Genomic DNA, 24,261 nt, shown 5'->3' on the forward strand with positions numbered 1-24,261 from the left:
CATCGATGTACTGTGGAGACCTCACGCCCCACGTGTTGAGCAATTCGGCGGTACGTCCACCCGGCCTCCCGCATGCCCACTATACGCCCTCGCTCAAAGTCCGTCAACTGCACATACGGTTCACGTCCACGCTGTCGCGGCATGCTACCAGTGTTAAAGACTGCGATGGAGCTCCGTATGCCACGGCAAACTGGCTGACACTGACGGCGGCGGTGCACAAATGCTGCGCAGCTAGCGCCATTCGACGGCCAACACCGCGGTTCCTGGTGTGTCCGCTGTGCCGTGCGTGTGATCATTGCTTGTACAGCCCTCTCGCAGTGTCCGGAGCAAGTATGGTGGGTCTGACACACCAGTGTCAATGTGTTCTTTTTTCCATTTCCAGGAGTGTACATCAAGTCATGGAACAAACATCATCATATGTTTTCATCGTGTTAACAATATCGAATTTTGTACCAGAAAGGATGATTTGCGGAAAGCATTAATTTTTTGTTTTCATTTGAAAAAAGAGCTGCAGAGTCACATCAAATGCTTGTCGAGGCATATGGTGATCATGCTCTATCAGAAACAAGATGCAAAAGATGGTTTCAATGGTTCAGAAATAATGATTTTGGCATAAGAAATGAAGAACGTGGAAGACCACCAAAAAAAGTTCGAAGACGCCGAATTGCAAGCAATATTGGATGAAGATGATACTTTGAGTCAGAAGCAAATGGCAGCAATGCTAAATGTTGCACAAAAAACAATTTCTGACCGTTTGAAAGCTATGGGAAAGATCCAAAAGTGTGGAAAATGGGTGCCACATGAATTGAATGAAAGACAAATGGAAAACTGAAAAATCATTTGTCAAATTTTGCTTCAAAGACATGAAAGAAAATCAATTTTGCATCGAATTGCTACTGGCAATGAAAAATGGATTTATTTTAAGAATCCTAAACGGGAAAAATTATGGGTTAATCCAGGACAACCATCAACATCGACTGCAAAACCAGATCGATTTGGCAAGTGCTCTGTGTTTGGCGGGATCAGAAAGGTGTGGTGTATCATGAGCTTCTAAAACTTGGTGAAACTGAATACTAATTGCTACAGACAACAAATGATCGATTTGAACTACGCATTGATCGAAAAAAGACCAGAATGGGCCAGAAGACATGGCAAAGTAATTTTTTTACATGACAATGCACTGCACACAAAGCAAAACTGGTTCAGGATACAATCAAAACACTTGGCTGGGAGCTGCTACCCCACCTGCCTTATTCATCAGACTTGGCCCCTTCTGACTACCATTTGTTTTCATCAATGGGACACGCATTGGCTGAGGAACACTTTGATTCCTACGAAGAGGTTGAAAATTGAGTGTCTGATTGGTTTGCTTCAAAAGATGAACATTTATATTGGTGTGGTGTCCACAAATTGCCAGAAAGGTGGTCAAAATGTATAGAAAGCAATGGTCAGTACTTTGACTAAAATGTTTTTACTTTTCAATTCAAAATTAGTGTTTCATTTTCACAAAAAAATGCTCATTTCATACTGGTACACCTGGTAGTGATACCCCCAGCTACACATAGAAGAAAATATGATCTTTATTCATTATTGAATCTGTCAGTGGTTCAGAAATGAGAGTAATATGCAGCCATAAACATCTTTGATAATTTACACAATAACATAAAATGTCTGACAAAGAGCAAACCAGATTTCAAATTTGACCTACAATCTTTTCTTTTGGACAACTTCTCCTATTCTAGAGACAACATTTTAACTGAAACCTTTTAGCATTTGAAGCTTTAAATGAACTAAATTTAAGGTTATCAGCAGTTACACAAGTAGTATTAAAGACTTATATGTTCATCCTTACGTCATCAATGTGCTATCTATTTTAATGTGTACATATCCAGGGTGTAACACCATAAACTGACTCAATTCCCATCATTTTGATAAAAATGAAACAAATGACATATGCAACATGTAATCAAGCTACTAACACATGCACACACAATGACAGCAGTCTTTGCAAATATAATGTGACGAGCTCATGGCAATCGGTGGTTACAAGAGTCCCCCTGTAAATGGACAGTCCTCTTGACCTTAGACATTTATTACACTCCCCTCCAACCATCATATCTAGTTTCCACTAATTACATTATTTCTCACAGTGAGGCAGTCCAGTCTAACAATATACAGTCAAGCTAGATTATGCTGCAGGCTGTTGTGTAACCTCCATTTCTTCTGATACTTATACAAAGAGATATCAAATTATGAACACAAACAACTTCACACTAACTGCAGTACTGCAGCAGTGAATCAATACTGTGGATACAGTTGTATGGCCATGTGGACAAGATTTTGTGTTTCTCATTCATCATCAACACATCAAGACCTCTTCTATAGAATGTTTCCACAAATGCACACAATTTACGAGTATGAATCTCACATAACTTGTAAGTATAAAAAGCTTAACAACCAATGAAATTCAGTTTAAGAGAAGCCTAAAGGATTTATTGGTGGCCAACTCCTTCTACTCCACTGATGAATTTCTTACTAAAACCAACTGATTTGTATATAAGTACAACATAACTTCTGCACAATTTCAGTGCAGTAATGTGTTCATTGAAAATTTGTGTGTGTGTGTGTGTGTGTGTGTGTGTGTGTGTGTGTGTGTGTGTGTGTGTAAGTATAATCTAACTTCTGCACCATTTCAGTGCAGTAATGTGTTCATTGTAAATAAGTATTACAGTAGTTGTATTACATGTTTATTACCTTATAAATAAATAAAAAACTTTTTTATTTAAATTCAGTGCATTAGTATTTGTAAAATGACTCTTAGTGTTCATTAAAAAATGACGATCATTCCACTTGGGACCTGTGGAATGGTACATTAGCTTATTTGTTTTAGTTGTAAATATTTGTCATGTATTGTTGTTTTTCTGACATGTTCCATATCCTGGAGAAGCTCCTCACTACGGATCAATTGGAATGAAAGTAAATCTAATCTAATCAGTCTCTTGTTTATACAAGTTGGCTTTAGAAGCACATGTAGTACAATGAACAATCGCAAGGCTCAGTAAAAGTATAGGACAAAGCAGTGAGTATTGTTTACCACTTTCTTTGGGATTCATAGATTATGAAGAACCTTTCGACTAAGTTCCAGCTAAATTTGTACTGACAACCAGTGAGAAACAATACACTGCAGAATATCTACATTAGTATCATGGCCACTGTTGGATACTCCAACTACCATGCCACATACATCACTTTTCATATTGTTGTGTTCCAGGTAGCCAGCCACACTTGTAACGTACCACGCAATGCCAGTCCATCTGCTGCTCAACAGATGTCGCCTTTGGCAGATGAACTCATTTTGCTGCAGACCCACTGGCACAGGCATCTGAGACGACAACATTATTTGGTCAGGAAAGCCATCTACATCTATTTTCCGTAAACCACCATGAGGTGCATGGCAGAGGGTATGTCCCATTGCACTATTTGTTACACTTCCTTCCTGTTCAGTCCACGTATGGAGCTTGGGAAGAATGATTGTTTCAATGCCTCTATGCATGCAGTAATTATTGTAATCTTATCCTCACGATCTCTGGATGAGCAATACATAAAGAACTGTAGTATATTCCTAGAGTAATCATTTAAAGCCGGTTCTTAAAACTTTGTTGTATATGTTCAATATCCCCTATTAGTCAAATCTGGTACAGGTCCCACCCACTTTAGCAATATTCTAGAACCAGTCACATGAGTGACTTGTAAGAAATCTCCTTTGTAGACAGATTGAACTTCCCTAGTATTCTACCAACAAACTGAAGTCTACCACTTGCTTTACCCACAACTGAACCTATGTGATCATTCCATTCATATCCCTGCAATGTTACACCCAGATATTTGTGTGAGTTCGCTCAGTCCAATAGTGACTCACGTATATTGTAATCACAGGATACTACTTTTTCTTGTTTTGTGAAGTGCACAATTTTACATTTCTGAACATAAAAGCAAGCTGCTGATCTTTGCACCATTTCAGTATCCTATCAAGATCTGACTGTACATTTATGCACCCTCTCTCACATAGTGCTTTATTATAGCTAACTGCACCTTCTGCAAAAAGCCTGATGTTACTATTACTACTGTTTGCAAGTGCAGTGCCATCCAGTGATAAGCTCACTATCTCTGACAGCTGTGGCCAATCGTGCAACTCCACTATATTAATCCACATGGTATTCTAACTCGCAACCAAAGGCTGCACAGGCAGTCTCATATTGGAATCAAATACTGAAGTTGTATCATGAAGTTTCGACTGGCAGTTTTTCAATGAATGCGGATTAATTGGGCCACTATCCTCCTACCCTCGAATGTGCTGTAATAGTGATGATTGTCAGTACTGTCAAATACTTTATCAATATTTGGACTTAGCTTCAGTCAGAGATTGTACTGCTAGATGTACTGTATGAGGTGTGTTCAAAAAGTAAGGTGACTTTATATTTTTATGAAAAAATAGTTATTTATTCATCAATATTCATGTTGTCCTCCTTCAAAGTAATCCCCCTCAGATACAATGCGCTTGTTCCAACACTTCTTCTAGTCCTCGAAGCACTTTTTGGTGTGGCCTTGAGTACCTCCAGCAATGCAGTTTTTATTTCCTCAATCACTTAAAATGTTCAACCTCTCACAGGTCTCTCCATTTATGGGAACAGAAAAAAGTCACAGGGGGCCAAGTCTGATGAATATGGCAGCTGAGGCATGATTGTTGTGTTGTTTATGGCCAAACAATCTCTCAGAAGCAACAATGAATGAGCAGGTGCATAGTTGTGATGCAAAAGACCTGAAATGTTTTTCCACAATTCCAGACGTTTTTATGCGTACTGTATTTTGCAAACGGCAGATAATGTCAAGGTAATACTTTATATTGTCCTTACGACCTGGTGGCAAAAATTCATGATGCATTACACCACCATAATCGGAAAAAAAACACAGTGAGCGAAACTTTGACATTGGATTGAACTGAGCGTGCTTTTTTTGGTCTTGGCTTTATGGAATGTTTCCATTGGGATGATTGGGCTTTGGTTTTGACATCATAACCATAAACCCATGTTTCATCACCAGTTATGACCGATTTGAGCAAATCAGGATCGTCACTGACGTCATTCAAGAGATCCTGAGCGATATTCAAAACTGAGAAGTTTTGGAACAGACTTCGCTGACACACGACTCATGCCCAAAACATCCGAAAAAATTGCATGACAAGAGTCGACTGATATGTAAACAATCTCAGCAACTTCTCTTACCGTAACTCAATAATTTTCCAAAACAATTTTCTTCACAGCTTTGACGTTATCATCTGTTGTTGAAATGCTGGGGCATTCAGAGTGAGGTTCATCATTGGCACCTTCTCTGTCATCTTGGAAGAGCTTGTACCACTTGTAAACATTATTTTTTTCTTTCTTTTTTTACTTAGAGCAGACTCACCGTATGCCATTGTCAACATTTCAAGTGTTTTAGAGCACTGTATTCCATTTTTCACACAAAATTTCATGCAAATTCTTTGCTCCATTTTTCATAATAATGAAAAATCGCCAAGCCCACTAAAACACATCTAACCTTTCTATCTGTCAAAAACAAATGCAGTATGCGGTAAACTCAGAAACTGTGAACACATGTTCATGATGTGTGTGGGGGGCAAAAAAAGAGGAGGAGGAGGAGGAGGAGAAAGAAAGAAAGATTGATAATCGAATGTACGTTGCCTACCCAATTTGAAAAGTCACCTTACTTTTCGAACAGCCCTTGGTATACTTTTGTTAAAAGTTCTCATCAAGGTATTTGTGAGTTATATTAAAACAGTGTTTCTGGACTTTGACTAATTAATTGTGCAGTGATTTCAAAATACTACAGTGGCATAGTCATTCAGAATGACTTACCTCACCAGTACTGAGAACACGTTTCAATGGTGGTGCAGTCAGTATTGTGATCTGATGCCCAAGCATCCACTGCATTTCTTCACGTATTTGGTGACATATGGACTGCCATTACAGTGGTTCTGCTTCTTGAGCACACACTCGCACACACACACATATCCATCCGCATATACACAGACACAAGCAGACACAGACAAAAATGTCTGCTTGTGTCTGTGTATATGCGGATGGATATGTGTGTGTGTGCGAGTGTATACCTGTCCTTTTTTCCCCCTAAGGTAAGTCTTTCCGCTCCCGGGATTGGAATGACTCCTTACCCTCTCCCTTAAAACCCAAATCCTTTTGTCTTTCCCTCTCCTTCCCTCTTTCCTGACGAGGCAACCGTTGGTTGCGAAAGCTAGAATTTTGTGTGTATGTTTGTGTGTCTATCGACCTGCCAGCACTTTTGTTTGGTAAGTCATATCATCTTTGTTTTTAGATATATATATATATATATATATATATATATATATATATATATATCCTGTCAGAACTCCAGAGATGGGAACTTGCCCTTCAGTATATCCTCTCTTCTCGTTATCCGCCAGGCCTCAACCTCCGCTAATTTCAAGTTGCCGCCACTCATACCTCACCTGTCTTTCAACAACATCTTTGCCTCTTTACTTCCGCCTCGACTGACATCTCTGCCCAAACTCTTTGCCTTTACAAATGTCTGCTTGTGTGTGTGTATGTGTGTGTGTGTGTGTGTGTGTGTGTGTGCGCGCGCGCGCGAGTGTATGCCTGTCCTTTTTTCCCCTTACGGTGGGTCTTTCCGCTCCCGGGATTGGAGTGGCTCCTTGCCCTCTCCCTTGGGGCCCACATCCTTTCGTCTTTCCCTCTCCTTCCCTCTTTCCTGGTGGGGCGGCTGTTTGTTGCGAAAGCTTGAATTTTGTGTGTATGTTTGTGTGTCCATCAGCCTGCCAGCGCTTTTGTTTGGTGGGTCTCATCATCTTTACCAACAAGCAACAGTACCTCCATTACGACAGCTGCCACCCATTCCACATCAAACGGTCCCTTCCCTACAGCCTAGGTCTTCGTGGCAAACGAATCTGCTCCAGTCCGGAATCCCTGAAGCATTACACCAACAACCTGACAACAGCTTTCACATCCCGCAACTACCCTCCCAACCTGGTACAGAAGCAAATAAACAGAGCCACTTCCTCATCCTCTCAAACCCAGAACCTCCCACAGAAGAACCACAAAAGTGCCCCACTTGTGACAGGATACTTTCCGGGACTGGATCAGATTCTGAATGTGGCTCTCCAGCAGGGATACGACTTCCTCAAGTCCTGCCCTGAAATGAGATCCATCCTTCATGAAATCCTCCCCACTCCACCAAGAGTGTCTTTCCGCCATCCACCTAACCTTCGTAACCTCTTAGTACATCCCTATGAAATCCCCAAACCACCTTCCCTACCCTCTGGCTCCTACCCTTGTAACCGCCCCCGGTGTAAAACCTGTCCCATGCACCCTCCCACCACCACCTACTCCAGTCCTGTAACCCGGAAGGTGTACACAATCAAAGGCAGAGCCACGTGTGAAAGCACCCACGTGATCTACCAACTGACCTGCCTACACTGTGATGCATTCTATGTGGGAATGACCAGCAACAAACTGTCCATTCGCATGAATGGACACAGGCAGACAGTGTTTGTTGGTAATGAGGATCACCCTGTGGCTAAACATGCCTTGGTGCACGACCAGCACATCTTGGCGCAGTGTTACACCGTCCGGGTTATCTGGATACTTCCTACTAACACCAACCTATCCGAACTCCGGAGATGGGAACTTGCTCTTCAATATATCCTCTCTTCCCGTTATCCACCAGGCCTCAATCTCCGCTAATTTCAAGTTGCCGCCACTCATACCTCACCTGTCATTCAACAACATCTTTGCCTCTGCACTTCTGCCTCGACTGACATCTCTGCCCAAACTCTTTGTCTTTAAATATGTCTGCTTGTGTCTGTATATGTGTGGATGGATATGTGTGTGTGTGCGAGTGTATACCCGTCCTTTTTTCCCCATAAGGTAAGTCTTTCCGCTCCCGGGACTGGAATGACTCCTTACCCTCTCCCTTAAAACCCACATCCTTTCGTCTTTCCCTCTCCTTCCCTCTTTCCTGATGAGGCAACAGTTTGTTGCGAAAGCTTGAATTTTGTGTGTATGTTTGTGTTCGTTTGTGTGTCTGTCGACCTGCCAGCACTTTCATTTGGTAAGTCACATCATCTTTGTTTTTAGGTATATATATATATATATATATATATATATATATATATATATAAACAAAGATGATGTGACTTACCAAATGAAAGTGCTGGCAGGTTTTTAAGTATATTTTTCCTTTGTGGAATTGTGGAATGTTTCCTTCTATTATATATATATATATATATATATATATATATATATATATATATATATATATAAAGATGATGAGACTTACCAAACAAAAGCGCTGGCAGGTCGATAGACACATAAACAAACACAAACATACACACAAAATTCTGACTTTCGCAACCAATGGTTGCCTCGTCAGGAAAGAGGGAAGGAGAGGGAAAGACAAAAGGATTTGGGTTTTAAGGGAGAGGGTAAGGAGTCATTCCAATCCCGGGAGCGGAAAGACTTACCTTAGGGGGAAAAAAGGACAGGTATACACTCGCACACACACACACATCCATCCGCATATACACAGACACAAGCAGACATTTGTAAAGGCAAAGAGTTTGGGCAGAGATGTCAGTCGGGGCAGAAGTACAGAGACAAAGATGATGTTGAAAGACAGGTGAGGTATGAGCGGCGGCAAATTGAAATTAGAAATTAGCGGAGATTGAGGCCTGGCGGATAGCGAGAAGAGAGGATATGCTGAAGGGCAAGTTCCCATCTCCGGAGTTCTGACAGGTTGGTGTTAGTGGGAAGTATCCAGATAACCCGGACGGTGTAACACTGTGCCAAGATGTGCTGGTCGTGCACCAAGGCATGTTTAGCCACAGGGTGATCCTCATTACCAACAAACACTGTCTGCCTGTGTCCATTCATGTGAATGGACAGTTTGTTGCTGGTCATTCCCACATAGAAAGCTTCACAGTGTAGGCAGGTCAGTTGGTAAATCACGTGGGTGCTTTCACACGTGGCTCTGCCTTTGATCGTGTACACCTTCCGGGTTACAGGACTGGAATAGGTGGTGGTGGGAGGGTGCATGGGACAGGTTTTACACCGGGGGCGGTTACAAGGGTAGGAGCCAGAGGGTAGGGAAGGTGGTTTGGGGATTTCATAGGGATGAACTAAGAGGTTACGAAGGTTAGATGATGAGACTTACCAAACAAAAGCGCTGGCAGGTTGATAGACACACAAACAAACACAAACATACACACAAAATTCCAGCTTTCGCAACCAACGGTTGCCTCATCAGGAAAGAGGTAAGGAGAGGGAAAGACGAAAGGATTTGGGTTTTAAGGGAGAGGGTAAGGAGTCATTCCAATCCCGGGAGCGGAAGGACAGGTATACGCTCGCACACACACACATGTCCATCCGCACATACACAGACACGCTTGTGGCTGGCGAGCATCTCCAAAATAAAAGAAGGCCTGATGGATAATAAGTGGTGACAGGTTTCTCATGTCCCCACAGCTGAATCATATCCCCGTGAAGCACCCAGCTGCAAGATCAGCCCAATCCACCAACCTAGCACTTCCTGTTCCAGTCCTGTTACAGGTTTATCCTACCACATTGGAGGCTGTGCCACCTGTGATGTCATATACCAGCTCTGCTGCAATCACTGCACAGCTTTTTATGTGGGTATGGCTACCTACAAGCTGTCCACCAGGATGAATGGCCACTGCCAAATTGTGGCCAAGAGCAAAGAAGACCACCCTGTGGCACAACATGCAGCTGATCATAACATGGTGATTTCAATGGCTCCTTCACTACCCATTACCTGTGCCATCTAGATCCTCTCCTCCACCACCAGCTTTTCTGAAGAGTGCAGGTGGGAGTTATCATTCCTACATGTTCTCTGCTCCCAAAATTATCCCAGCCTCAACCTACAGTAACCTACTATCCCCGCACCCTGTACCCAGCAGTTTCCACTCTCACCCCCCCCCCTCTCCCTCTCCCCTTCCCTATTCATGTCCCCCACCCTCACTGTGTGCCACCCTCTGCCAACGTACCCACCCATACTTCCCCTTCCCTGTTCCTCTCCCTGTTTCCCCTTCCCCTCCCCACCTTCCTCCCCCACCAGATAGACCTATAGTGTCTCCTGATGTTTACGTTTGCACTATATTTAATGTATTTTTCTTGTTTATAGTTAACCCTACAAGGTATGTTCAGAAAATCTGTACTTGATAATAGACAAGTTTAGGATGAGTATTTTGTTGTATATTATGTACATACCATACATCACATACAAACTATGAAAAATGTAAGACCACTAAGTAACTTTTACTGATGCTCCACTGCAAAGCAGTAAAATAATAATGGCAATGAATATTTAATGCAAAATGTTGTTAATAAATGCTATGTTGCAACTTAAAATTACTAAAGAACTGGAACATTAGTTACTAGCTTTATTTCTGTTATAACACGCTATGTCCTGTTTTCAATGTGTGGACGTACTTGGATGTTAGGTGAACACAAGTGCATTAATTGAAACTTGTTTTTGTGGTTTCTCTTACTGCAACCCAAGACAAACAGCAATGGCCAAATGTTTTGAAAACGGTGAAGTATTTGTGGAAAGTGCTCCTCATTGTGAACTTTCAGCAGCCAAAAGGCATGTTTGGGAAATTGAAAATCTGTTAAGTTCATCATAGGTGAAAGTAAATGTGTTATGATAAAAAAAAAAAAATACATATATGAATGGAAAGCAAAAGTTTAAAGTATATTACAATTGCATTATTAGAAATGTTGTGCTTGTACAATTTTTGGCTAATCAAACTTCCTCTTTTGCATTTCAACTGTAGATGCAGTCAGCTGACTTCAAGGACACCAAAAATAAGAAAATCCTCCTTACTTGGTTCCACTTCAATAAAAGGATATGGAATACTGATATCAAATCTTCTCTAATTTCAAAACTTATATGATACAAAACACTCATAGCCCATCATACTCCGGGTCGCACATCTTTAACAGAAACTTCAACATACGAGAGAGTGAGAAAACAAAATCATGTACAAGGAAAAAATGAATGATTTTTTTATTTGTTTGCACCTTAATGCAAATTCATAATTAATGTCTTTACCAATGCTTATAGTTGATCGGTGTTTCATTTTTTGTTTTTAATAAATTTTAATTTTACGATATCCTGGGAGTCTTTCACTATATACCTACACATACGTTATATGACTCTGTGCAGCACAATAGTCACTTGACGCCAAGTAGATCATCTCGGTTATGGCATAGTGGGCATAGTGACCCAAAGGTCATGTCGAGGACTAACAATACATTTCAAGTCCTGGATTCAGATGAATCTGTCACACTTTTGTCAGCCTCAATAGGCAGTGCAATGGTTTGTATTAGTGCACCTAAGCTGCCAAAATGTAACCGAGAGCTGATAACCTTTGAAGTGGTGTATCAGTGCTAGTAGCGAACCGAAGTACTGAAAGGCTGTGACAAATTAGTTAACATGGCAGAGACTGTGTGCTAATTGGGGGTGCAAATGACATCTATAAGAAAGAGTGCAGAAGTGCTAAGTCTACTCTTATGGACACCGCAAAAAACTCCGGAAGGGAATTTAATTGTCGTGAGTGTACTTCATGGGCATGACCTAATGGAAAACAAATATATGTGAACTGTGCAATAAAGTATATGAACAAAAATCCAGAAAATATCTACAGAGTGTCTGTGCATGCAACTTTTGTTTATGTTGATAGTGCTTTTAGAGGTGACTTCACCAGGCATGGTTTCCATCAGAACAAAATGTGGAAAGAACCTATGGCAGCAGAATTCCTGAGGTTCCCGAAATCAAGTACTGTTGCAACTAAGGTCAGATCACTCACAGCAGACCTACAGATGAAGCTGGGACATCTCCAGCAGCAGACTTTACAGCAGCAGTGGAGGTTGCTCCATTGGCGGCAGAGGACACCTTACCACCAGGAGAGGACACCTCACTGGCAGTCAGAGATCAGACACCAACAACCTCAGAAGGCCCTTTACTGACAGCTGTTGACCCAGTCTCAGCTGCTGCTATGGAGAGCACTACAATGCATCAAGATACGAAAGCACAGAAAATCCTTAGTGCTCAAGAATTTTTGGTAACCCATCTCAAAACAGCATCAGCTATGGCGTGGTAAAATGTGAGTACAACTGTCACCAGTCTCTATTCTAACTGTTTTCATATTTTAAGCTATAATATCCACAATCTAAGAAATAAATATTTCAAACTTGAAATTGCTGTTAAGGATGCCAAAACTGGCTGAATTTGTATTCGGGAGCACTAGTGCGAGGATTTTAAACAAAGTTTTGTCAATATTAATCATTAAAATTTGGTATTCAGTTTTGTAGGAATGATGGCAAAAGTGGTGGAGTTTGTATTATTCTTAAATGTAATGTGGAATATGCAAAGATGTGTGTGGCAGAAGCTTTGAGTATTGAAGAGCATTTTGAATAAGCTTTGAGTATTGAAAATCATTTTGAAGCTGCTGCTGTTCAATTCGTGGGAAGCCGCGTAACATAATAATCATATCAGTTTATAGAGCACCTTGTGGGAACAGACACTTTCTCTATTCAATTGGAGTCTCTGCTGGACATTATCTTTACTGAAAAATCCACTGTAACTGTCTGTGTGGACTTCAATATAGACTTTAAGAATGAAGCTGTTTCTTATGGTACTGCACAGCTCCAACATATTTCCTCTTATATGTAGTCCCACAAGAACAACAAATAGAACAGAAAGTATTTCAGACAACATACTACCAAACGTGAACACAACAGAGATAGAAATTATTAATACTGCTTAGGGTTATCTAGTCAGAATGCCCCCATACTTACAGTTCCAGCTATACCCGTGAGAAATGAGAATTTACTTCTTTCTTGCAGAAAAAATTTTTCCATGGAAACCTGTGCTAGTGTTGTTGTTAATCTAAGTTATGAATCCTTGTAAGAAGTGCTTTCACAGTAAAGTACTAACAATGCTTATGATGCTGTGTCTTCAATATCCATGTCCAGTTGTGAAATGTGTTTCCCTAAGAGACTGACTAGAGTCCATTCGTGTCGGATCACTAAACCTAGTTCCTGGATTACATCACACATTAAGATTTCCTGGAAGACGTTAAAAATGCTCAATTTTCAAATGAAAAGATCCACATATCTCCAAGTTATTAAATATTTACAGACTTATGAAAAAATATGCCGATAGGTAATTGGATAGTGACCACTGCTACTAGTGATGAGCATGAGAATCAGAAGGAATGGAAAAAGACAGACAACCAAGAAAGGAAAATTAGAGTATGGTAACTGAAGGAAAAGGAAATAAAGGAAGAATACCAGGATATTATAAGGGAAAGGTTACCAAAGGATGAACCAAAAACAGATGAAGAGGAATAGGGGCAATTTAAAAGTGCTATGGTAGAAGCCACAGTAACTGCATGCGGAAGGAAAAGTGCCAGATAACTGTGGAAGAGAAAAACATGATGGGATGAAAGAGTCAAAGAGGTGGTGGGAAGAAGGAACCAGACCTTCAGACTGCGGTTCCAAGAAAGGACCAAATTAGCAAGAGAGGAGCATAAGAAAAAGAAGAAACAGGCAAATAAGATAGCGGCTGAGGCGAGAAAAAAGAGGATGGAAGAAAGGACAAATATGATGGAGGAAGACAGCAGAGGAAGAAAGAAAGTACAATATGGAAACATCAAAGTAAGAAAATGGGTTTGAGGGAAGATGCAACAATGATAGATAAAATGGGACGAGGTCAATAACAGACAATGAAGATAGTGTGGAAGGAATATTTTGTTCACTAAATCAAACGTACTTGGAGATGAGAGTAATAAACTAAAGGAGGTAGAAGTAAACTTTGGGGAGGAAAAGAACCTGACATGGAAAGAAATGGAAATGGCACTGGACAAGATGGAAGGAAGAACTGCAACAGGTATGGATGCTGTGAATGTCAAAATGGTGAAGATAACAGAGGAGGTTGGGAAACAGTGGCTGTATCATGTGATGAGAATGGTGTGGAATGAGAAGACGACTCCCGAAGATTGGAAGAGGGCACTAATTTTCCCTGTATTCAAGAGATGGAGTAAGAGGGATTGTAGAAACTACAGAGTGTCACCCTGATACAAAGCTCTATCAAGGTATACGAAAAGCTCCTGTTGAGCAGAAGTCAAACAAGGGTCAAGAACAATCTGAGAGGAACAGAATGGCTTCAGACCTGGGAGGTTAACTGTTGACCTCATATTTGCAGTCAGGCAGCTCCAGGAGTACCGCTGTGAATTTGTGAAATACCTTATGATGACCTCTCTCGATATAAAAAAAGTCATTTGATAGCATCCACAGAAGAAAGGTCTGGGAAGCAATAGAAAAGAAGAGAGTCGAAAAAGAGACAACAAGCAGAATGGAAGAGATGTACTGCAAAAGGCTAAGATGATATGGGTGCGAAAATAGAATGGAAAACAGGAGGATTCCCAAGCAGATACATGAAATGGAGATGCAAAGGAAATGACCAACAGAAGACCAAGGGATAGATGATTGAAAGGTGTGAAGGAGTATTTGAAAGAGGAGGTAAGGACCGGTCGAGACTCAACTCAGAAAGCTGGTGGGAAAACAGGAGTAGATGGCAATGCTTATCTTCCATATAAATCCAGCCTGGGGCTGGAAACTCTTCAAGATGATGCTGATAATCAACAGATACTGTCAAAAATGATCAGTCAAATTACATAAATAATTACTTCACAAATGCTTCTCAAACACTTAGCTCAAATTTCACAAATCAACCAAAACTTAGGTTTTTAACACCAGCACAAAGCACGAGGTCAGTTCCAATTAGTGAGCATGAAGTAGTAAAGGTGATTAAAGGCCTCAAATGGAAAATGTCAGCTGCGTGTAGATGATGTATCAGTGTCACTTATAATCCATACTGCTTCACACATCGCAAAGCCCTTGGTTCAAACTGTTAATTTCTCAACCACTGAGGGAGTGGTACCCCATATATTAAAAATACCTAAAGTAATACCTTTGTTCAAGGTTGGGAACAGGTATACAGTTCAAAATTACCAACCCATTTCATTCATCTATATCTACACGCTATAAACCAATGTGAAGTGCATGGAAGACGGTACATCCCTTTGTACCAGTTACTAGGGCTCCTCCCCATTCCATTCACATATGGAGCACAGGAAGAACAATTGTTTTAATGCCTCTGTGCATGCTGTAATTATTCTAATCTTGTCCTCATGATCCCAATGTGAGTGATACACAGGAGGTTGTAGTATATTCCTGGAGTCATCATTTAAAGCTGGTTCTTGAAACTTTGTTAGTAGACTTTCTCAGGATAGTTTACATCAATTTTCAAGAGTCTGCCAGTTCAGTTTTCTCAGTATCTCTGTGGCAGCTCCCCCTGCCAGATTCTATACTGAATTTGCAGCTGAGTTAGCCCCTCTTCTAACTATATTCTATGTACATATAAAAAAACATAAAAAGGCCAGTTTTTGGAAAACACCACAGGTTACACCCACCTAGAAGAAGGGTAGTACAAGTGATCCACAAAACTACTGTCCAATGTCCTTGAAATTTATTTGCCGTAGATCTTAGAACATACTCAGAGCTCAAACATAATGAGATATCTTGAAAGAATGACCTCCTCCATGCCAGCTAGCATCGATTCTGAAAATACTGATCATGTGAAAACAGACTTGCACTTTTTTCACATGACTTACTGAAAGCTGGGCTTAAGATAATTAGGCAGATGCAGTATTTCTTGGTTTACAAAAATCATTTGACTCAGTACAACATCTAAGCTTATTGTCAAATGTATGATTGTGTATTTGTATCAAGTCAAGCACTGGCATGGCAGTCAGGAATGGTAAAGCAGAGAGGGCTGTGAAGAGGATGTCAGCCAATAGTACATGGACCGACCTCTTTCTATGATGACTATGAGACAGCAGCGGCCTCTAGGCAAAGAGAAAAATGGCGCTTTGCCTAGTCACAGCCCAGTTGAAGACTAACCGTTCTACGAGCTCTACAACAGCGGCTTAGGAACTATATAATTTCACTCGTATTAGGCATTGTTTATACTGAAGAGACTTCTTATTTGTCTGTCGCCATTTGCTTGCGACACACAATTTTAAATTCTCAAAGTTAAGTATTGTCATTTATCTTACTGTAATAAAAATTTGTTAATATGATCTGCTTGTATTGTTGTCTAGTGATCCGAGAAAGCAGTTTCCTAGGCACCCCATACTCAATGAGTAGGCAGGACACAACAGATATTGTAAATTGATAGATAAAAAAATCTACTCATCAAGCAGTGGCAGGGGAACACACACACAAAAGGATTCAACTTTTACAAGCTTTCCAAGCCAGCGGCTCCTTCTTCTGGCAGAAGAGTTGAAGGGGAAGGAAGACGGGTGAAGGAAAAGGATTGGAGAATTCCTTCTCATCCCATCTGGGACCATAGGTTCTGGGTGACTTTTCTGAAAAGAACCCTAAACCTCTCCAGTCCTTCTCCTTCCCCTTCAACTCTTGTGCCAGAAAAAGGAGTCACTGGTTCCGAAAGCTTGTAAAAGTACAATCCTTTCGTGTGTGTGTGTTCCCCTGCTGCCGCTTGGTGAGTAGATTTTTTTACCTATCCATCAACATTAAACAATACTAATAGTTGCTTTAGTAACTTCAGACTCTTCTGCACATGATGCAAATATCTATAATGATATACTGTCTGAAAGAAGTTGCATAAATATTCAGTCAGATCTTGATAAGATTTCAAACTGGTGCAAAGACGGCAACTTGCTCTAAATGGGAAATGTAAAATTGTACATTTAATATCAATGAGTCACTTTTGGAATAGGCCAACTCATACACATACATGGCTGTAACACTTTGTAGGGATATGAAATGGAATGATCACGTAGGCTCAGTAACGGGTAGAGCAGGTGGTACACTTCGGTTTATTGGTAGAATACTGGGGAAGTGCAATCAGTTTACAAAGGAGATTCCTTACAAATAACTTGTGCAACTGGTTCTAGAATACTGCTTAAGTGTTTGCCACCCATACCAAATAGGACTAACAGGGGATATTGAACATATACAGAGAAGGGCAGTATGAATGGCCACAAGTATATTTGATCCATGGGAGAGTGTCACAAAGATACTGAACTGGCAGATTCCTGAAGATGGCACAAACTATCCTGAGAATGTCTACTAACAAAGCTTCAAAAACCAGTTTTAAATGACGACACTTGCAATATACTACAATCCCCTATGCATCACCCACATAGGGATCACATGGATAAGATTAGAATAATTACAGCACAAACAGAGGCATTCAAACAATTATTTTTCCTGTTCTTCATATGTGAATGTAATGGGAAGAAACCCTTAAAAAAGTGGTACAATGGGATGTACACTCTGCCATTCAATTTACAGTGTTTTGCAGAGTACAGATGTAGATTTAGAACAGTTTGAATCACCTGACTGACATACAAATTTCCACAATAGTGGGAGTGCTCCTGCTGTCATACGAAATCGCATTCCAGACCACAACTCTAGGTGTAGGTCCAGCATGTCTAGCACACATACACAGTTTGGTTGCAGGCTCTGAACTGGCTACCTTATAACCAACCGTCGGCCATCCTGGCACAGGGGCAAAACCAGCTTTCATCAGAAAACACAACAGACATCCACTCTTCCCTCCACTGAGCTCTCGCTTGGCATCACTGAAGTCGCAGATTACGGTGGTTTGGTATCAGTGGAAGGCACACTACAGGGTGTTTGGTTCAGAGATGTCCTTGAGGTGACAAGTTTTAACAGTCTGTTGTTTCACTGTGGCACCAGCTGCTGCTCAAATTGCTGCTGCAGGTGGAGTACGATGCACCAGAGCCATATACTGAACACATTGGTCTTCCCTTTTAGTAGTGCCAAGTGGCATATTAGATGATCTCATTCAAACTCAGTGAGGTGCTGATAATGGTGTCTTTTGTCACCTTAAAGGCATTCTTGACTAACCAACTCACCACGTCCAATCTCATTGGTAACTTAAAGTTGATGACCATTACAACATGTATTTTAAGCAAACCCAATTTGGATTCTCATAGTGGCGCTACTAGCATCACTCTTATGCAACTGGCACGACATTTGAATAGACATCAACTTTCAGATGTAGAAACATGCCTGCCAACTCTTTCTTGGTGTTGCAATTTTTTCCCCCATCAGTTTATATCTTTCTACTTGTTTTAGGTGTTCTTTGTACTTTGGTAATCATTGCTGACACAACCAGGTTCTGGTTACCAATACCACTTTCGATGCAGACTTCTTCGTAGAGGTCAGGTCTATTAGTTGCCATTAGAACTATCTGTTCTAGGTAGTTTCAGAGAAGGAATTTAGTAATGCTTCACAGGATGTCTTGTCATGCCTACCACTAACAATATTGTAATTTTTCCAGTTGACTGTTGGATGACTAAAGTTTCCAGCTACCATTACAGTATGATTAGGGAACTTACGTACAAGTGAACTGAGGTTTTCTCTTAAGTTTTCTGTTACATCAGGAGATGAAACTGGTGGGCGACAGAAGGATCCAACAACTATTTTATGTACATCCCTGATACCGAGTCTTGCCCAAAAATCTCACATACAGCTTCAATTTCTATCTCAGTGGATTTTAGTTTCTTTTCTACTGGGAAAAACACTCTACCTCCATTTTCCGTTAGCCAATCCTTTCAATATACACTAATTTTAGCTGAAAATCTCACAGCTATCTATTTCACGTTTCAACTCCTCTCCAAAGTAACTGAGAGATTAGTGAAACAATGACTCACCAAGTACTTAGATGACCATATCCTATTGAATAATAATCAGCATGACACCAACAGGTACAAGGACAATAATAGTGATAAATGGTTACACCCAAGAAATAGTTGAAAACTTGGATGACAATAATAGTGTTGTAGGAGTTAACTGAGATCTTTCTTAAGCTTTTGATACAATTATTCATGATATTCTGTTAGATTATTTGAAAGCAATGGGGATAATAAGTATAGAAAACAAGTAGTTTCAATCATCTTTCCAAAACAGATCACAGATGGAACTTCTCCCACCTCATGCTAATCATAAAATCAGATTAATATCTGATGCAAGGAAAGTAGAAAAATCTCAGGGTAGTATGCTAGCCTCCCTTCGGTTCCTTACTTATATAAATGACATACACACCTCAGAAACTGCGGCCAAGATCATGTTGTTTGCAGGTGACACTAGTGTAATCTCTGCCCACTACAACTGATCAAGTCTGTATGTCCTTGCATTCATGGTTCAATGCCAACAGACTTGATACTTAATGTGAAGAAAACAAACTATTTACAATTTTGGTAGATGAATCAAAATCAAGATTCCATCTGGTACTGGGGGGGTGGGGTGTGGGGGGTTGAGTTACAAAGGGTGTGATGCACCAAACTTTTAGAAATGTATGTTGACTAACACTTAAACTGGAAAGACCATGTAACTGAACTCTTCACACAGATTTTGTTCTGAATGTTTTGCTCTGAGAATTTTTTGTATGGCTTATTTTGGTTTCTTCTGGTCCCTTAGAGTTAATGGAATAGTTTTCTGGGGTAAAATTAACAACCAATTAAATGAAATGTATTCACAGTTGAAAATATGACCAACCATCACCTGTATAAAGGAATGAAAATCTTTGCAGGACTGGGACTCGAGCCCGAATTTCCCACTTTATGCGACTGGCTGGCTTAACTACTTTGGCTTTCAACACACGAGCAGGACCAAACTTCCATGCCATCATTTCTGCATCACAACCTGTACTCGTACACACATTATAACATTACTATACAGGGGAGGGCATTTTAATTGAAAGTCGCTACCTACTATCAGCAGATAAATAAGATACTGTAGTGCCTATACTGTTAAGAAGAATAATCCAATATCAAAATTTTTACATTCAGGAATGGGATATTCGCATCTTGTCACATAGCTCTCCTAGGGCTCACCACAAACACCTATTTAAAAAGTTGTGTTTGCTTATTCTACCCTGCAAATGTGTGTTGATGACAAGAGCTAGACTCGATGACCTGCATACCAACTCCAATTGCGACAGCTGTAATACTCACAACTCTTGGCCCTCCATATGGGACAAGTTGGAACAACCTGTGTTCAAAAAACACATGAGCTACTTTAGTGTCATTTTTTATAATGCACTACCAACAAACATAAAGAGGTTGGAGACAGAAATGACTTTTAGAGCAGAGTTAAAGTCATTTCTTGTTTAGAAATGGTTACACAATGAAAATGAAAATGTAAGCTTACAGGACAACTAAGCCCATTTATTGTTGAATTCTTTTGCTTCTGTTAACTGATGTACAAACTATGCTGTGTGTGTCTTTGCACAGAATGTTTCTGCTGTTGGTTTTCTGTTTCCTCTGGTCTAGATGCAGTGCTATACTCCACCCCTGAAAAGGGATCTGGTGCATGCCTAGATGTGATGGACATAGAGTTTGCCGCTAGAAAATATCAATATCGAAAGCTACGTATGTCTTTGCGATCTTTAAAACTTACCCATTCCACGAAATTCTCGTCATTTGGGATCTCTTGGGCAGGAACTTCTGGTAACACACAGTTGTGAGGTGGTAATGTGGTCTGTTCTAACTGAACTGAGGTGCCAAGTGCAGTCGTTGAATCGTAATGTAACTCATGGTTAGAGTGTATAATTTCTCGTTGGACTTCTGTTAGCTCTGATGGCCAAGAAGCTAATCCTCTCTGTACAACCATTTTTGGCATGTGTTACTAACCAGCAACACTTGTTTATCTTAGTATTAAAATAAATCTGGTAATGTCACTGAGAGTAATAATTATTCACAGTTTTAAAACAAGAAGCTGTTAAATTCTTTGAAGGAGACTAGTTTGGCAGGATATAAACAGAAAGCATCCATTTAACGCACAAGATAATTGTTTCCGTCACAGTACGGAAATGATATCAGCTGGATTCCGAATGCAGTTGGTAGAAAGCAGTTAATCTGACATTCAAAATACTCAGTGGACTATGTACAAAAATCATTTCCATGAATATTTAACAGAAACTTTAAACTTAAGCTTGTTTCTCTCTCACGTTGTGTATTTTGAAACAACTACAGTTCTGCCAACAGTTAACCACGCGTCCCGTAATAGATGAAATATGTCTGTCAAACCTGAATATGCCCTAACAATTATTTACCCAGAAAAAAATAAATGGAGAAATATATTACATTTATGTTGTAGTAAGAAGTTATTTTAATTTCTCCACTTTATTTTCGCAATAATACGTTTAATTTTACGGTTGAATTGTCTCCGAAACGGCGTTTATTTTCTTTGCCTAAACAGTCTCGTATGGTATACCAACAGTAGCTAACTAAAAAAACAGCTGTTCGTTGTGAGCAAGTGGTCTTCGCGAAAAGATTGCAATGTTTATCTGTCGCATTTATTCAGTTTTCCTGTACATAATATGACATACGTAGAATACATTGAGTTTATTTGGTCTGGGTGTCCTATATGCAATTAATACAGTGACTGACAGTTCTTAGAATGAGATTTTCACATTACAAGTTAATAGTACTTAAGCATAACATAAACTTAGTTACAGAATCTTTCAGGGTTGTTATATAGGCCATATATAAATTGAAGAACCGAGTTACTGAGAAAATGTTGTGGAGAATACAGAGAGTTAGTACCTATTGAATATCAAACTTTCAAAATATATTTTTTAATGTTATACTCCAGGAATATTTACATTTCTTTACAGATAAAAGTCACCTCTTCGGCTATGGTCAGTTTTCAGCAGTATTCAACGACGAAAAGACGTCGTGTTGTCGTAACGGGTATAGGAGTCGTTTCTCCATTGGGGTGCGGGGCCAAGCATGCATGGAACAGAATATTATCAGGTGAATGTGGTATTGTTCGTCTCCCCGACGACAGATATGGAACCCTTCCATGTAAAATAGCAGCTCTGGTGAAAAAAGGAAACAGTGATGGTGAATTAAATATAAATCTTCATTTCGCTGACAGGGAGCTAAGGACAATGGCGCCAGCGACAGTGTATGCAATGGTAGCAGCAAAAGAAGCGCTAGAGGATGCAAATTGGTTCCCAGAGGAAGAGGAAATGAAACAGCAGACGGGTGTTGCAATAGGAATGGGAATGGTTGATATGGAAGATATTTGTAGCACAAATGAATCACTAAAGAGGGGATATAATCGTGTAAGCCCATATTTTGTTCCTAGAATTCTTGTAAATATGGCAGCTGGTCTGATAAGCATTAGATATGGCTTTAAAGGACCTAACCATGCTGTTTCTACAGCTTGTGCAACTGGTGCTCATGCAATTGGCGATGCATATAGGTTTATACAGCATGGTGATGCTAAAGTTATGGTTTGTGGGGCCACTGAAGCAAGTGTCAATCCACTCTCAATTGCAGGATTTTGTAGGTTGAGAGCTCTTAGTACAAAATTTAATGATGAGCCTTTGAAAGCGTCAAGACCATTTGACAAGAACCGTGACGGTTTTGTGATGGGTGAAGGATCAGCCGTAATTATTTTAGAGGAACTAGACCATGCTATTCAAAGAGGTGCTCAAATATATGCAGAAGTGTTAGGGTATGGTTTATCTGGAGATGCATCTCATCTAACAGCACCCAATGAAGATGGACTGGGAGCGACATTAGCAATGTCAAGGGCAATATGTGATGCTAGGCTACAGCCAGAGGAAATAAGTTATGTCAATGCTCATGCTACATCTACTCCACTTGGTGATGAGATAGAAGCAAAGGCTATCAGCAGACTGCTTGGTAAACACGGTAGTGTTGCTGTTTCTTCAACCAAAGGAGCTCATGGACATTTGCTTGGTGCTGCAGGTAATCTAGAATCTGTGTTCACCATTATGGCTATTAAGACCGGCTTCTTACCTCCAAGCATAAATATTGAAAATGCAATTGATGCCAAAAATGTACATTTTGTTTCAAACATTAAGAGAGAGTGGAATCATCAGAAGAGGATTGCTTTAAAAAATGCATTTGGTTTTGGTGGAACTAATGTATCATTATGTTTTTCACAATATGTGAGCTAGGTTTTCTTGTTTCGGTCTAATAAAACATGCCATACTTTTTGTACTTTTCTTTTTAGTAAATGCAATTTGTACAAGTTTCAGTAAAGATTTTCATTCCATGTGAAGAAAACTGCAAACAAGCCTGTGAAGGAAGTTGAAGACTGATCTCAATTTGAATATCAGATGTTTGTGACATATTGCCATAAAATAGTCCTACATCTGCCACAAACTCCTTTATCTGAGCACTGTGTAGATCAAACACTCCCAGCAAAAGATAATACTGCTGAATCATTTAGTTGTAGCATGTTATCCACCTATAAATAAGGCAGTCTGGGGAAAAAAGAACTAGTTATTTATTTGTCCCTTGATCATTCTGAATTATAGATGGTTGGTTGATTCAGTGAGGGGAGCAAACAGTAAGGTCATCGGTCCCATCGGATTAGGGAAGGATGGGGAAGGGAGTCGTCCGTGCCCTTTCAAAGGAACCATCATGTCGCTTGCCTGAAGTGATTTTGGCAAATCATGGAAAACCTAAATCAGGATGGCCAGACATGGTTTTAAACCGTCGTCCTCATGAATGTGAGTCCAGTGTACTAATCACTGTGCCACCTTGCTTACTCTGAACAGAGTAATAGGACATGTAACGAGAAGATAATTTTGAAACATTAAAATTTCACATTACATTTATCATGACTGTATATTACTATAAATCACATACCAGAACGAATTTAGTGCTTCCCATAGCATAGTATGGTAGTGTTTCCGAGATTATTGCTACAACAGTGAAGTTTAAATAAGAATATTATTCTTAGGATGTAGTATCAAAATTTAGAAATTAGTTTCCATTGTGAGGAGATAACTTGCATTTGTAGCGACTTTATTTTAGATGTTTATTTGGCACTATTCTATTGAAGAAGAAATACTAAGCACCAAATTGGGTCAACTGAAGAATGGGATACAACTCATCGACTTTGTCCAACGAATTCACATTTTAGTCATAGACATTAGTTTCTTTATTTTTGAGCCATAGATAATAAATCAGTTATCTTCTGTGGCAAAGCGTTGTAATTGTAAATAAAAATAAATGAATGTGTTACCAAG

General features: G+C 40.0%; 2 protein-coding genes across 2 annotated transcripts in view; one reads left to right on the forward strand and one right to left on the reverse strand.

The window, feature by feature from the left end:
* Positions 1-21,183, reverse strand: part of LOC126092303 (deoxynucleotidyltransferase terminal-interacting protein 1) — a 93,457-nt gene extending 72,274 nt beyond the window's left edge. The window contains exon 1 of the mRNA XM_049907830.1: positions 20,646-21,183. Coding sequence (XP_049763787.1) covers positions 20,646-20,867 — 222 coding nt within the window. The 5' untranslated portion in view covers positions 20,868-21,183. The remainder of the gene's footprint in view (positions 1-20,645) is intronic.
* Positions 21,184-21,461: 278 nt separating this feature from the next.
* LOC126092312 (3-oxoacyl-[acyl-carrier-protein] synthase, mitochondrial) lies at positions 21,462-23,426 on the forward strand. Its single transcript, XM_049907842.1, has 2 exons — positions 21,462-21,785; positions 21,865-23,426. Exons 1-2 carry the CDS (start codon positions 21,765-21,767, stop codon positions 23,179-23,181), a joined length of 1,338 nt encoding a protein of 445 aa, XP_049763799.1. The 5' UTR covers positions 21,462-21,764; the 3' UTR covers positions 23,182-23,426.
* Positions 23,427-24,261: the final 835 nt, after the last annotated feature.

Source organism: Schistocerca cancellata, chromosome 1 (assembly GCF_023864275.1).
Source record: "Schistocerca cancellata isolate TAMUIC-IGC-003103 chromosome 1, iqSchCanc2.1, whole genome shotgun sequence".
Taxonomy (NCBI): Eukaryota; Metazoa; Arthropoda; class Insecta; order Orthoptera; family Acrididae; genus Schistocerca; species Schistocerca cancellata.

Excerpts from the sequence above, each read along its gene's own strand:
- LOC126092312 (XM_049907842.1), top strand. The coding sequence starts at position 21,765 with ATGTTGTGGAGAATACAGAGA. Across the intron at positions 21,786-21,864 it reads TGTTGTGGAGAATACAGAGA|ATAAAAGTCACCTCTTCGGC; the intron begins GTTAGTACCTAT and ends ATTTCTTTACAG.